The sequence below is a fragment of the Pseudocercospora fijiensis genome (genome assembly GCF_000340215.1).
Source record: "Pseudocercospora fijiensis CIRAD86 unplaced genomic scaffold MYCFIscaffold_4, whole genome shotgun sequence".
NCBI lineage: Eukaryota > Fungi > Ascomycota > Dothideomycetes > Mycosphaerellales > Mycosphaerellaceae > Pseudocercospora > Pseudocercospora fijiensis.
The window spans coordinates 4,161,076-4,174,397 of NW_006921535.1; the positions used below are offsets into that span (position 1 = coordinate 4,161,076).

The following is a 13,322-nucleotide window of genomic DNA, read 5'->3' on the forward strand; positions in this document are numbered from 1 at the left end:
TTGAAAGATCGGTGCCGGAAATGGCTTTCTAAAGGTAGGCCGGGTGGAACATTGTCATGATATGGCCATAGATGGTGATGAGTGTGAGCATGCTTTATTGTTGCCTGCTGTTTCGACAGCACACGATACCCCAGCGCTTTTTTGGATGTTTTTGGACGACTGACGGTGAGAGGCGCATGGGATGGATGGATCAATGGATGCATTATGGCATGTTGTGCGTCTGAGTCTTTTATCTATACTACTATGCTCATGGATTAGAGTCAAGAGGAATAGGATTTGCATCGCATCGCTGACAATATGGTGGTATATGGTCCCTCCCTGTCGTCTTGCCATGTGCCTGTTCGTGTTCGTGTTTGTTCGTACGCACATGGCACGTGTTTTCCCATCCTGGTCCTGGTCGTGTGTGCGAGCTCCACCTCGGCTCTTGTTCGCAATCTCTTCCACAACACACATCCCAATGTCAGCTCCATACGTCTGCACAGGCTGCCGACGCAGTCTCCTAAATTTTCAATTGAAGAACGGCGCATACCGGAAATATGCGACGCGACCTTCCTTCGCACCAAAACCCGTCCTCGACCTAAAACACATTCGACAAGCTCCAGGTCTCTACGAACAGAACTGCGAAGATCGAAATTACAAGGCTTTCTCGAAAAACAGCTGGAAGATCCTTGAACTGCATGAAAAGACTGCGCAGTTACAGAAAGAGGCGGTTGGGTTGCGGCAGAGGAGTAATGCTATTGGTAAAGAGAGACAGCAGAAGCACGATGGGGATGGAGGAGAGGGATGGAGGGGGGAAGCGAAAGAGATTAAGAAGAAGTTGCAAGACTTTGAGGCGCGGGAAAAAGAGATGAAGGAAGAGATGGAGAAATTGGCATTAGAGTTGCCGAATTTGAGTTCTGTTTACACGCCTGTTGGGGAGGAGCCGACGGTGAGAGAAGAGATTGGAACCAGAAGACCGGAGAAGAGCTCGGGTAAAAGTCATGTCGAAATCGGGAAAGAGCTGGATATTCTTGACTTTGAAGCATCAGCTACGACGAGTGGCTGGGGATGGTACTTCCTCAAAAATGAGGGTGCCTTGCTCGAACAAGCACTCATTCAATATGCTCTATCTGTCGCTATGAAAAGAGGCTGGAAAGTATTGACGCCTCCGAGTTTGGTATACGAGCATATCGCACATGCGTGCGGCTTCATGCCCAGGGATCAAAACGGTGAGACTCAGATTTATGAGATCTCCGGAGAGGAAGGTCACGATAAGCCGAAACTTGTCCTCGCTGGCACGGCGGAGATACCTTTTGCTGGATCTCAGGCGAACAAAACGCTCAGTGCCAGTGACTTGCCACTCAAAGTGATTGGACCTAGCAGATGTTATCGCGCGGAAGCTGGGGCTAGGGGAGTCGATACCAAGGGTTTGTATCGTGTTCATGAGTTTACGAAGGTTGAGATGTTTGCTTGGACTGCGCCTCCTCCTTCGCCTGATGAGGATCGGTTTGGTATGGAAGAGGAACGAGATCAGAGTGAGCAGGTTTTCGAGGAGATGCTTGAGATGCAGAAAGAAATTTTGTCTTCTCTTGGCCTCCATGCTAAGGTTCTGGAAATGCCTACCTCCGACCTCGGAGCTTCTGCAACTAGGAAGGTTGATATCGAGGCCTACTTCCCTTCTCGACGAAGTATCAATGATGGGTATGGCGAGGTTACGAGTGTGAGTATTTGTACCGACTACCAAAGTCGAAGACTAGCTACGCGATTCAAAGGTCAAGCAGCGAAATTGGGGTACCCACACACGGTGAATGGGACTGCTATGGCTGTTCCGAGAGTTCTGGCTTGTTTGATTGAGAATCATTATGATGAGGTCGAGAGGGCTGTGAAGGTTCCGAATGTGCTGAGGAGGTTTTTGCCTGGGGGGATGGAGGTCATTGGTGGCGTGGAGCAGGAGAAGGTCGCGACTTTGATTGGGCCTGAGGGACTGCATGCTGGGTATACGAAGGAGCATTTTCATGGTAGGCCAGGGCTTGAGGATGGCGTTGCTAGAGAGAGGGGGGAGTGAAGTGATGACAAAAAGTTTCCCTTCGTGCTGTCTCCCGCCAAACTTCACCAACATCATAGGCGAGGCGACTGCAACGATGAAGTCTCAGCGCTACGAAGGCACTAGTTACCGGCCGAGACAATCGTCAATATTTGGGGGGTATTTGATAAGCGATGGCTTGCTGTCGTTGCGCGCCATCTGCCGCGAGTTCTGTCAAAAGGTGGAGGATACCTTCCTGACGCGCTTCTTCACGCACCGGCCCCAACTCATCTCGGAATCTTCGCTCCAACAGTTCCTCGACATCTTCCCCCGTCCCTGCGAAACCTCAAGCATACCGGCATGATTCCAGCGCTACTCGTCTCTGGAGATCTTTGGTTCAATATCGACGGCTTCAGCCAGAAGGGAATCATCAGAGATGTGGACACCAAGCCTCAAGATGCTGGCTTCAGGCTTCAATCTCGCCTCCATCAATATCTGCCTCGAACAAGGTCTTCGCATGATTGGAGGCACCCATGTGCGCGATGACGGTGCAGTAGTGCAGCTTGGTTTCACAAAGTTGATTGAGGAAGCTGGGTTGAAGTCATCACCAGACTACGCGAGTGTCACCGGGCTTGACCATGAGGAGGATGAGGATTATGAAGATGAAGATCGTGCTGACGAAGACTACTATGCTCCTGGAGGCGATGACAATGGGGAGTGCTGCTGCGGGACCGTGCATCCTTGATCAGCTATTGGATTGCGATTGGAAACAGACCTTCCCAGGTCGAGATGAGCTGGTAGAGTATTTTCAACATGTCGATAAGGTCTGGGACCTGAGTAAAGATGTGAGATACGATACGCGTGTGACGAGTATGAAGTGGGATGAGGAGAGGAAGGGGTGGAGGGTGAGCATCAATGATGGGGAAGCTGAGCTTACGGCTTGGAATGTTGTGCTTTGTACTGGGTTTGCGAGTAAAAGGTATACGCCACCTTTCAAGAATTTGGAGTTGTATAAGGGCGAGATTCATCATACGGAAATGGCGAGAGCATTGCCAAGAAATGGGAGCATGGCACGTATAGCAATATGTCGTTGCTTCCTCAGGCCGACAGTTGGTGGCTTCCGGAGTATAGGAAGGAAGATGTTGTGGGATGAGTGTGCCAATCAAGGCTACAGGGGGTTTGTGCTTTCGAAGTGAAAGTCGTCATCACATCAAGTCCGGTAGCTTTACAGACCATCCGTCGTACGTAGTTGCACTCTGCACAGAACAAGCGTGCTTGTCCCATTGCTAGTATGCACCTTCCTTCGCATCATCTCTTTCATCACTTCAGGCAGGTGCAGACCGGCACTTGCCTTCTCCAACGATGGCAGCCTGACCACTGCCGATTGCCTATATCCGCACCCCCACCCGCACCCGCACCCGCACCCGCACCCGCACCCGCACCCGCACCCGCACCACCACTCCCATCCACACATTCAATGACCACCGGCCTTGCCTGCTCGTGTGGCGTGAAGGCCAACTCATGCCAGCTTCTTCCGCAGCGTGCCTTTGTTGATGAGGCGGAACCCGGACCTTTCTCCGACGCAACCGGCCACTCGGCAACGCGTCCGAGACCTGGTCAGTACGGTACACGTGATCGCCCACGTCTTGTCAACACTGCCACTGCCACTGCTGAGCTTCCGCCGGCGCCGGCATCAGCACAGGGATGTCACGGGCGCGGCGCGCTCAGCATGTGACGGCGGAGAACTCTGTGTCTTCACCTGCTGAGCACGCTTTGACATCGTCACGGCCCAAGCTCGGCAATCTCCTCTTCAACTGCTCCAGGCCAACATTGAAGCCTTCGAGAACAGCGACCTACCAGGCGCCAGAATGGACCGCAACTACCAGCTGGCGTCCAACGCGCGCACGGACAATGTGTCAGCGGGCCACAGTGCCGGGCCGCCTGTAGAGATGCAATCCATGGCGGACTTCGAGAAGGCCAATCCATATAACCCTCCACCACGAAAGCTCATTCCTCGCAAGGCTGCCACTCAAAATGGAGAGTACGCCAGTCTCTTTAACATCACTTGCCAAGACCGCGGCTTGACGCCAGACTTCCAGTACAGAGAGGTAGCCCAAGGTTGTTTCGACGTCACGCTTACCATTGACGGCCAGAAGGTCGATACAATTGGCCAATATGACTCGAAGAAAGGTGCCAAAGAAGAGATCTGCAAGCTTGCAATGACCAAGATCGATTCTTTTGGCAACCGCAAGAAGCGGAACGCTTCAGTCTTCGACTCGGATAATTTGACTTCTTTGCCCGCCGATCTGCACGAAGAGCGTTGGATCAATATTGTCTACGGCGAGTATCTCTTTCCTAGTATTGCGGCATGGAAGCTGACGTATCGCATCGCAGAGTACATACAGAAAGCCAAGCTTGGGCCGCCTGCATTTGAAGAGAGAGGCGTGCACCCAAGCACTGGACCGTTCACTTGTACTCTTCGTCTCCCAAATGGACCTCTCATACCGTTCGGCTCTGACCTTGGCACATTCAAGAAGAAATCGGATGCCAAGCTGGCGGCTGCTCAGCAAGCTACAAAGTGGCTTCGATCCCAAGGTCTCGTCGCGCAGTCGACGGCCAAGCGTCGCAGATCGTCAACAGAAGCACAACTCGCTTCCGATAGCATACCTGTAGCCCTCGGCGAGACGGGCTTGACACAGGCGCTCACACGTCAACTGGGTATGGACCATACAGCGGAGCAGGGAACGCTTCCAGAGCGCTGCACCAAGCTGATTGTTGAGCTCGGCTTTAGCCAGCCAACTTTCGAGTTTGAGCCCTTGGAAGGAGCATTCTACAACGTCCATGCAACATTCAATTCGAGAGACGAGAATGTTGAGCCACGCCTTTCTGGAAAGATTGGCAGGGTTGAGGCTGTGTACGGCAAGAAGCAAGCAAAAGAGCAGTGCTGGCGGGAGATCTCCAAAGTGCTCGAAGCCATTCGGGTCGACAGGATGGCGATGATGTCGCATATGGCATTATGAATCAACGCAATTTCGCACTAGACCTTTGTCTCGAGCTCATTCGAGAATCGGCTGGTATTACACAGACCTGTTGTGGCGCCCGGCAGCGACTGACAGAAGCGTATGTAGCGGTAACCAGGCCATGACTTTTGATGACACTGACTTTGAGCGTGGTGTCTCCTTTATGAGGCTAGCTAGGATGGCTTTGTGCATAAAATGCCATTTCCGGCGTGCAGGTGCAATGCCGTCTCCAACTGAGTTGCGCAAATAAAGAACAACGAAATCGTCTCAACCCGACTAATCTTGAATTTCAACGCGAGTTTGCTTTGCTAACACAGTTCGCAGAGCAGGATGGCGCCCCAAAAGCGGAAGCGGAAATTCGAGGACTTCGATGATCAGAACGTCTACATAGAGTACCGCAAGAAGAGGCAAGGTGTGGACGGAAGGAGTAGAGATGGTAAAAAGGTGATTTCGGCGGCTACCAGGACCTGGGAAGGTCTGTCAGCCGAGCAGCGATCAACAGAAGCGAATAGGATTAGAGCTGCGGTGGCCGAGGGCAAGAAATTGGCGGACATTGAGGATGTGGAATTCTCCAATGCAGATGGCGCTGCTAGCCCAACAGGCAAGCGAACAGACGATGGAGCGGCCCTAGAAAGCACAGATGAAATGCTACAAGCAGTTCCTGCAGTGCCAGGAGGTATAGAGAATGGCTCCGCTGGCAACAACCAGCCCTCCGACCCTACAGTTTCCCAAAGCTTTGATACAAGTCAGCCTCCCATAGCTCAAAACACAACCGCAATCGTCAACAACGCCGTCTCCGGCGAGACACAGGAAGCTCAGCAGCTACGGGCACCTCTTACATTCATCTCACTGAAGAATCGTTGGACGGATATTGCGAAAGACGACGCTGTTACCACAAATAAGCCTGGGAACGCAGGGAAGGAGCCCAGGAGAAAAGTTGCTGCAGCCAATCCTCCAGTCTCAGATGATCGCACATGGGTCGGGCAGAGGTATCTAGGCGGTGGTGGTTACGGGACGGCTCATGCATACTTTGCTTTGGACAACAACGGGAACATCATGGCACGGATTGTGGTGAAGGACAGTTGGATCACGTCTTCGCATTGGTCGAGTTTTTGGTTCTGGCACAAAGATCCAGAAAACTCTGACGACCGTATTCCAGTCGAAGTCCAGGCGATGCTCAACATGAAAGACAAGGCAGGAAGCGATGGCGTGGTGCAACACCTTTTCCATGAGGTCTACCGCGAAAGAATGGCGTATCGCGTCATCATGAGTTATTGTGGCCATGGAAACTTGTTCGAGAGTACATGTCATTACGCCGACTCCAAAATTAAGCCTAAACCCTTCCCGCCAGAACCATTTGTCTGGGCTGTCTTTGATGCCTTGGCCGATGTCTGTCTCCTTTTGGAGTTCGGCAGTACCGATGAGGCCAAGGCAGTAGAGAACTGGAAGCAAATCGTGCATCGCGGTACGTTTACCCTCTTTCTTTTATTTGAATGCCAGCTGACTCCAGTGTGATCAGACTTCAAGACCGAGAATGTCTTCCTGGATAGCCCAAGTGATAAGGCATTCGTCATGTATCCCAAACCTGTTCTAGGCGACTTTGGTTTATGTATTCTCACGCATGCAGAGAATGATCGCGAAAATCCATTGTCGTACAGCGATGCACAAGGAACAGAAGGCTGGCAAGCTCCAGAGCAGCTGCCAATGATGTCGACAACAACGTTCGAACCACGTCGAGTTGGCAAACTTCTCTCCTGGACGAATGTATGGGCTGCTGGTGCCATCGTCGCGCGTCTCATGGATAGAGTGAAGGATCCCTCGACTCCGAAGTACACCAAAGGCAAGGATAGCCAATTCGAATGGTTGAAGAAAGCTACGAGAGACCACTACTCGCAAGAGCTTCAGAATCTTATGAAGCGATGTGTGGCATACGAGCCTGGAGAGAGGATCACGGCGAGAGAGCTGAAGAAGGAGATCTTGAAGTACACCAGCGGTGGTGAAGAGGATCGCGCTAAAGAATATCGCAACACCTCCCCTGGGACCTTCCCAACAGAGGATCAGTTGATGTACGAGAAAGACCAATATGCCATAGGCCTGTCATTGCCCAAATGAAGCACATATAACTGCTTTAGCTCCTCTGCGATGCTGAAGGCTCTGCTTAACAGGTCAGAATTCTGGCTATGGCTTTGTCACAGGGAGTGCGCTTTGTGCACGACAAGGATAGATCACTCGGTCGGTTCTGACCTGGGTAACAAAGACAGCATTGCCATTTCCGCTTCCGTCGAGTCCATCTCTCGAGCAGATTTATAGAGACCATCTTGCAAAATTCTGACGCCAAACACGAGAAAGCGGCGAACGAATACATCTCCAATGGCGTCACCAAAGAAAAGGCCTAGACTCGACGATGTCAGTGGCGATGAAGACGATAAGCCAGAACCTCTACCGATCGGCGAGTTGTTCAAAAGGCATCGAAAGGCTCGTATCAGAAGGGCTGGAGATCGGCGGGACGCGCGTGTGCATCAAGCTATTTTAAATGCTCAGTGGGACAGTCTCTCGCCAGAAGCCCAGCAGCAGGAGACTGACAGGATACAAGGGCACTTGGATGAAGGTCGGGATAAAGGTCGGACATTGAGCGATGTGTCGGATATACCTGGCGCCGAACCTCCTGAATTCACAGAACAGGACTTGACGGATAGTGAGGGCGGGGAGAAACCATTCGATGAGGATGAGGATAGTAGCTCAGAGGAACGTGAGGATGAGGATAAGGATGAGGATGAGGATGAGGATGAGGATGAGGATGAGGATGAGGATGAGGATGAGGATGAGGATGAGGATGAGGATGAGGATGAGGATGAGGATGAGGATGAGGAGGATGAGGATGAGGATGGGGATGAGGATGAGGATGAGGATTGGGATGCCTTTCGAAATGTAATCACACAGGAAAAGCGTACTCGAAACGATACTCAAAGTGCCCTGGAAACATTTGCCAAAGACAATCCTCCGCGCTACAAGCAAGGCAAGACATGGGTTAGCCCGGGACAAGTCGGTACCGGGTCAGGTGGAAACATAACACTGTGGGTGGCATACAACGAAACTCACTCCAAGATCGTTGATCGAATTGCCGTCAAAGACCAGTTCCACAACGTCGATGAATGGTCGAGTATCCGCCTTTGGTACGGTGATCCTCGCAATTGGGGAACAAGAGAGATCATGGAAGTAAAAGCAATGAGAAATCTCAACAAAGCCGCTGGCGATGGCCCAGGAAGTCATGGGCTCATCAAGCTGCTTGACTCTCGAGTATACATGAAACGCATGGCTTCCCGGATTATCATGAGCTACTGTGGCCATGGTGACATCGATGGCATCATTAGGAGATATCAAGAAGCCGGCCAGAAGATCCCGGAAGCCTTCATCTGGGTAAGTAGACTCGAAATGACCGTTGAGTTGCGAACTAACTCCCTCCCTCATAGACAGTATTCAACGCTCTTGCAGAGGCATGTGTGCTCATGAAGTACGGCAACATTCAGAGCAAAAAGGACGAGACTTGGCAACAAATTGTGCATCAAGGTGAGCAAGAACACATAGGTGACAGCAAGCACAAAACCTCGCAAGAAACTTACACTACTACGCAGACATCAATCCAAGGAACATCTTCCTCGACCCAGCAATTCCCTATACCACCGCTACTACTGAGCCACCTCCCCGCCCATTCCCCAGCTATCAACAACCAGTCCTTGGCGATTTCGGCAACAGCATCATCACCTCCCGCTACGACGATCTCAATCCATATGCTTACGCCGCGCAGCATGGCACCCCAGGATTCCGAGCAGGAGAACAAATCCCTTGGATGGAAGACGATACTTTCTTACCAGTGTACGACGACAAGCTCCTGTCACCAACCAACATCTATCAAGTCGGGATCACCATCGCAGCCATGATGCATTGCAAATCAGTCCAAGGCTGGGACGATGACAAGCTTTGGGATGGTCCGGTCGATACGGAACCTGGTGAGAAGCAGAATAAAGAGTTTGAGTGGGAGCCGGACGATGTGGTACAGACGTATTCGGAATCGCTACGAAAACTGATGAAGAAATGTGTGAAATGGAATCCAAGAGACAGGATCAAAGCTACGCATCTTAAGAGGAAGATTTTGAAGCATACTGGAGGCAGAGCTGGTACTACGGATCGAGCACAAGGTATGAGGACTGGGTGGCCGACGACACAAGCTCAAGCCAATCTGGTTATGCCTGCGAATCTCCTGAAGACGGACGATTATGTAGTTGGCCTTTCTCCGTGGTTCATACACGAAGATGGAGATCAACAAATATGAATTGACATTCTACGGCCTTGGACTGCCAAGAAGGACGCTGCGCTCCTTCATACATTATTTGCGGAGACGTGCGGAGTATTATTATTTTTGAGGGAAGTTCATCTGAAGATCTGCAGTGCCTTCTTGTTCCTCCTCAGAGCCGACTTCTTCCAAAACCGGCCTCTTTTGACCTGGAGAATGTATGTTGACATCGTGGCGTCTGGCTGTCATCAAAACACTTTTTCCCCGTCTGCGCGATCGATTCAGACGTGGAGAGGGCGGCTGAAGAACAACTTTTGTCTCATTGCATGCCAGCGTGCTATCTATGTCTTGCTATACCGCTGCATTCGTGCAAATGTTCGACTCTGTGAACTCATTGCACCATGTGGGACGTCTACCAGCGACGTCCGCCCTCATCGCCGTAGCCCGAGGAGCCACCATAGCCACCACCGCTGCCGTAACCCTCATTGCCGAATCCGCCAGGCATGTCATCGCGTCGTCCGTACTCGTTATCATCATCATTGCGACGTCCGAATCCTCCGCCACTGCCAAACTCTTCACGTCGGCCGTACTCGCTCTGACCGAGGCCACCATCGCCCAATTCTTCGCGCGGCGGGGGGCGACCATATTCTCCGCCAGAGAATGAGTCTCCAGCGTAGCTCTGTTGCTGGCGTCCGTAGCTGTCGCCTCCGCCATAGTTTTGCTGTTGGTAGCTTGAGGATTCGTACCTGCTCTCAGAGTGAGAGCTATACTCTTGACGCCCGTAACCGCTCGACGATTGAGAATACTCCTCGCGACGCTCAGACTGGTAGCCTCCATGACCTCCACCAGAGCGGCGCTCATACTCGTCTGAGTCGTGTCGCTTTCTGGAACCCGAGCGGCGACGCTCGCGGCTGCCGCTGTTTCGACGGCCATACTGACGTTCCTCTTCCTCTTCACGCTCTTTCTTGCGGCGCTTCTCTTCCTTCTTGCGCTGCTTCTTCATCTTCTTTTCGTAATCATCATCGTCATTACTGTCATCATCATCATCGCTGTCTTTCTGGTTATGACCATACCGTGTCTCAGAATGTTGGCCATACTGTTGACCAGAGCTAGTGAAGCGCTGCTCGGAGGTCTCTTGGATGTAGGAGCCACCTGGCTGTTCGTAGCGACGCTCAGTACGTTGCTCGTAGCCACCGCCGTAGCTCGGCTGAACTTCGGTGCGCTGCTCAAATCCGTAGCCAGTACTGCCAGAGGGGCCGTCTTGCTCGTACCGCTGGTAACGCTCCTCGTGTCCACCAGACGAATACTGCGTCTGCGACATTTGGGCTTGGCCATAGCGCTCGCCTTGTCCACCATATCCTCCCGGAACATGGCCCGTCTCAGTGACTTGAGACGTGTACGAATCGCCTTCGTTATTGTAGCCACCACTCGAGTATCTCTTCTTTTCGGCCTTCTCGCCGCTGAAGGCGCCACCGAGCAATCCACCTCCAACCGCGCCAGCGAGTCCACCGACAATGGAGCCGAGAGCCCCGCCGCCAACAGCATCACCGACTGTGTCGCTAATATGGCTTTGCATCTCGTTTGGTAGGCCACCTGACGAGCTACCTCCGCCGAGGGCCTGTTGCAGGCCTCCAAAGGAGCCACCGATGGCACCGGAGCTTTGGCTTGTCTTCATGTTTGGCAGGCCCAGAGGCTTGCCACAACCATGTCCATGATCTTGTACGCCTTCCTTGTGGTTCCAGCCTTGCTCAACGCCATCTCTTGAAAGCTTGTCGCGAAGATCATCACGCTCGCGGTCGGACTTCTCGCTCCACCAGCGCTCAACGACTTGAAACATCAAATGACGACCATCAGTCGCACCGTCCTCACCATAGTCGCGGAGCGCTGGATGGTGAAATACTCCGTTGATGATGCGGTCATTCGTGCGGCGAATGTCGATGTTATCGTCATCCCAGCAAGCAACGATCTGCAGGAAGCGTTAGTCAAGATCACCCACTAATTTCAGAGGGAAGACTGCACATACCTGCGGCACAACCCACTTCAATACCTGGCTAGCAACCTTACCAGCCGGCTCGTTGAGGATGTTGGAAAAGTGATCCTTGGAAAGCATACTGTGGGTTGGATCGGTGCAGCTGTCGTCCTGGAAAACGTTATGCTGCTGAGCCTTGCTGGATTGGATGATCTCTGAGCTTCCGGTTCGTAGTTCATTCTTCACCTGATTGACGATCGGAACCACGAATGGAGCCATGAGAGAGAATACGAAGATTGAAACCTGGTCCTGCAGCTGCTCTATCAGGTCTGGCAGAACCGGAATCTTGTCGATAGCTTCGTTGATGCTCTTCATCAGGTTATCATGGAACTCGAAAAGGGGATAGATCTGTGTCTGAATCTCCTCGACCTGTTGGGTGAAGGCTTCTGGCTCCTTTGGCGTGATGTGCATGTTCTGCAGTTGTTCTGCCTGAGCGTTGACTTTGAGCTGCTCCGCTTTGCCTTTCTGATCGCTGTCTCCGAGAATGCCAGGTGGGAGCTTGTCAAGCAGATCTTGCAAGAGCGAAGTATCGGCGTTCTGAGATTGGACCAGAGTGCCCTCCAGCTCGTCCAATTCATACTGGGTCGCCTTGTCGGTGAATTCGCCCATGACAGAGTGCAAAAAGTCGACGCCACCGAAAGTGCCAGTGATGATTGGGTAGACTGGATGACGAGCGCCTCTGAGCTCAATCTGGGTGCGACGGCCGACGTGCGGGAAGACATCACGCTCGCCAAGCTCAATGAGAGCCAATTCGGTGTAGTTGGAGTGGGCAGAATAGTCTTCCAGACAGTGACAAGCAGTTCCGAGCAGGCGGAGAGCTTCATAGTAATCGCGTTGATCGTTGTTGTGCTTGTAGCGGCGACCAAGCTCGATGCATTTGCGGAACAAAGTGCGGACCATGCCAGCAGATGTAGTGATGCCTTGATCCTCACTAGCAATGTAGTGTTTCAAGCCAGTGCGTTCGTCAATGCTGAGCTCGCGACGCTCATCGACAGGACCGCGCAAACGGCGGTCGTACTGCCTCGCATCAAGATTGTCGGCGTAGTCCTTCGGGTTGTCAATATGCTCTTCTGGACGATAGCAACCCAGCCTCTCCGTGGTAACCTCAAACTCTTGAGTGCCATAGCCGAAGGATAAAAAGCCGAGGATCCAAAGCAGAAGGCGAATTGCTTCAGCAGAAACGTACTTGACAGTGCCTACGTCTACGGCCTGGCTGTAATCGCGGAGCCTATCGCGACAAGTCAGCCAGCAATCTCAAGACCACTCCACCAAGGACTGACCAGTTCCCGAAGTAGATTCGCTTAACATCGAGTTTGCTAAACTTGCGGCCGCCCATGGCGCGTGCCGTGAGGATGGTGAGGAGTGTATCTTCGATATCGCCATGGCGCCAGTTTTGGCCTTCAATCTTGCTGGTGCTTCCGATGTTTCCTGAAGGGCGGTATCGTCAGCTCCTGCTCACCGCGAGACAGCTGGGTAGTCAAACTCACCAGCACCGAATGCGTTTGCCTGGCCTGCATAGAGCAAGACCAGCACGGCGATGACAGGCAGCCAGCTGCCGTACTTGAGTGCCATTGTTGTGAGATTGTTGTGATCCAAGCTGCTGTGTGCGTGGAGGTGTTGACGCTCAAAAGTCAAGCGTGCTTTCTTTCCCGCGTCTCCCGTCCTTTCCTCGGCGCGTGCGCGTCTGCAGCTGCTGCGTCGACTTGAAACAGTGTGGGGCGTCCTCCGACGTCACTGCCAAGAGATGACCCGAGGCGTCGTTCGATCTCTGACATGAACATTCACTTCACTTCGCTTCACGCTATTATTATTGTCACATGCAATTCCGAATTGCAAACCTTATTATTAGAAATGCACATTAACAACCTGAAGCAACCTTGAACCCTTGACCACTTCCCTGAGCCCCATTTAAGCCACCGAGCCCTAGCTCCCCGTCAAATTTTGACTCTCTCTGTTCAAGTCGGAATCAACAGCTTCAGT

At 52.3% G+C, this 13,322-nt stretch overlaps 6 protein-coding genes across 6 annotated transcripts; 5 read left to right on the forward strand and 1 right to left on the reverse strand.

Moving 5' to 3' along the window:
• Window positions 1-457: 457 nt before the first annotated feature.
• MYCFIDRAFT_203642 (uncharacterized protein) lies at window positions 458-3,209 on the forward strand (the record flags this gene model as incomplete). The annotated part of the gene is made up of 2 exons (XM_007928473.1): window positions 458-1,909; window positions 2,460-3,209. The coding sequence occupies 2 exons, from the start codon at window positions 458-460 to the stop codon at window positions 2,745-2,747; spliced, it is 1,740 nt and encodes a 579-aa protein (XP_007926664.1). The 3' UTR covers window positions 2,748-3,209.
• On the forward strand, window positions 2,764-3,036 carry MYCFIDRAFT_123133 (uncharacterized protein; the record flags this gene model as incomplete). The annotated part of the gene is made up of 1 exon (XM_007928474.1): window positions 2,764-3,036. A coding segment is annotated over one exon (273 nt), but the record flags the coding sequence as incomplete, so codon positions are not given.
• Window positions 3,210-4,181: 972 nt separating the features above from the next.
• Window positions 4,182-5,253, forward strand: MYCFIDRAFT_211345 (uncharacterized protein). The gene is made up of 2 exons (XM_007928475.1): window positions 4,182-4,342; window positions 4,397-5,253. Exons 1-2 carry the CDS (start codon window positions 4,222-4,224, stop codon window positions 5,020-5,022), a joined length of 747 nt encoding a protein of 248 aa, XP_007926666.1. The 5' UTR covers window positions 4,182-4,221; the 3' UTR covers window positions 5,023-5,253.
• A 99-nt stretch (window positions 5,254-5,352) lies between these two features.
• On the forward strand, window positions 5,353-7,134 carry MYCFIDRAFT_196727 (uncharacterized protein; the record flags this gene model as incomplete). The annotated part of the gene is made up of 2 exons (XM_007928476.1): window positions 5,353-6,487; window positions 6,542-7,134. 2 exons carry the CDS (start codon window positions 5,353-5,355, stop codon window positions 7,132-7,134), a joined length of 1,728 nt encoding a protein of 575 aa, XP_007926667.1.
• Window positions 7,135-7,392: 258 nt separating this feature from the next.
• Window positions 7,393-9,302, forward strand: MYCFIDRAFT_196728 (uncharacterized protein; the record flags this gene model as incomplete). Its single annotated transcript, XM_007928477.1, has 5 exons — window positions 7,393-8,439; window positions 8,493-8,589; window positions 8,655-9,073; window positions 9,166-9,218; window positions 9,287-9,302. The coding sequence occupies 5 exons, from the start codon at window positions 7,393-7,395 to the stop codon at window positions 9,300-9,302; spliced, it is 1,632 nt and encodes a 543-aa protein (XP_007926668.1).
• A 1,446-nt stretch (window positions 9,303-10,748) lies between these two features.
• MYCFIDRAFT_990 (uncharacterized protein) lies at window positions 10,749-12,774 on the reverse strand (the record flags this gene model as incomplete). The annotated part of the gene is made up of 4 exons (XM_007927500.1): window positions 10,749-10,906; window positions 10,967-11,279; window positions 11,337-12,570; window positions 12,623-12,774. Coding segments are annotated over 4 exons (1,857 nt in total), but the record flags the coding sequence as incomplete, so codon positions are not given.
• Window positions 12,775-13,322: the final 548 nt, after the last annotated feature.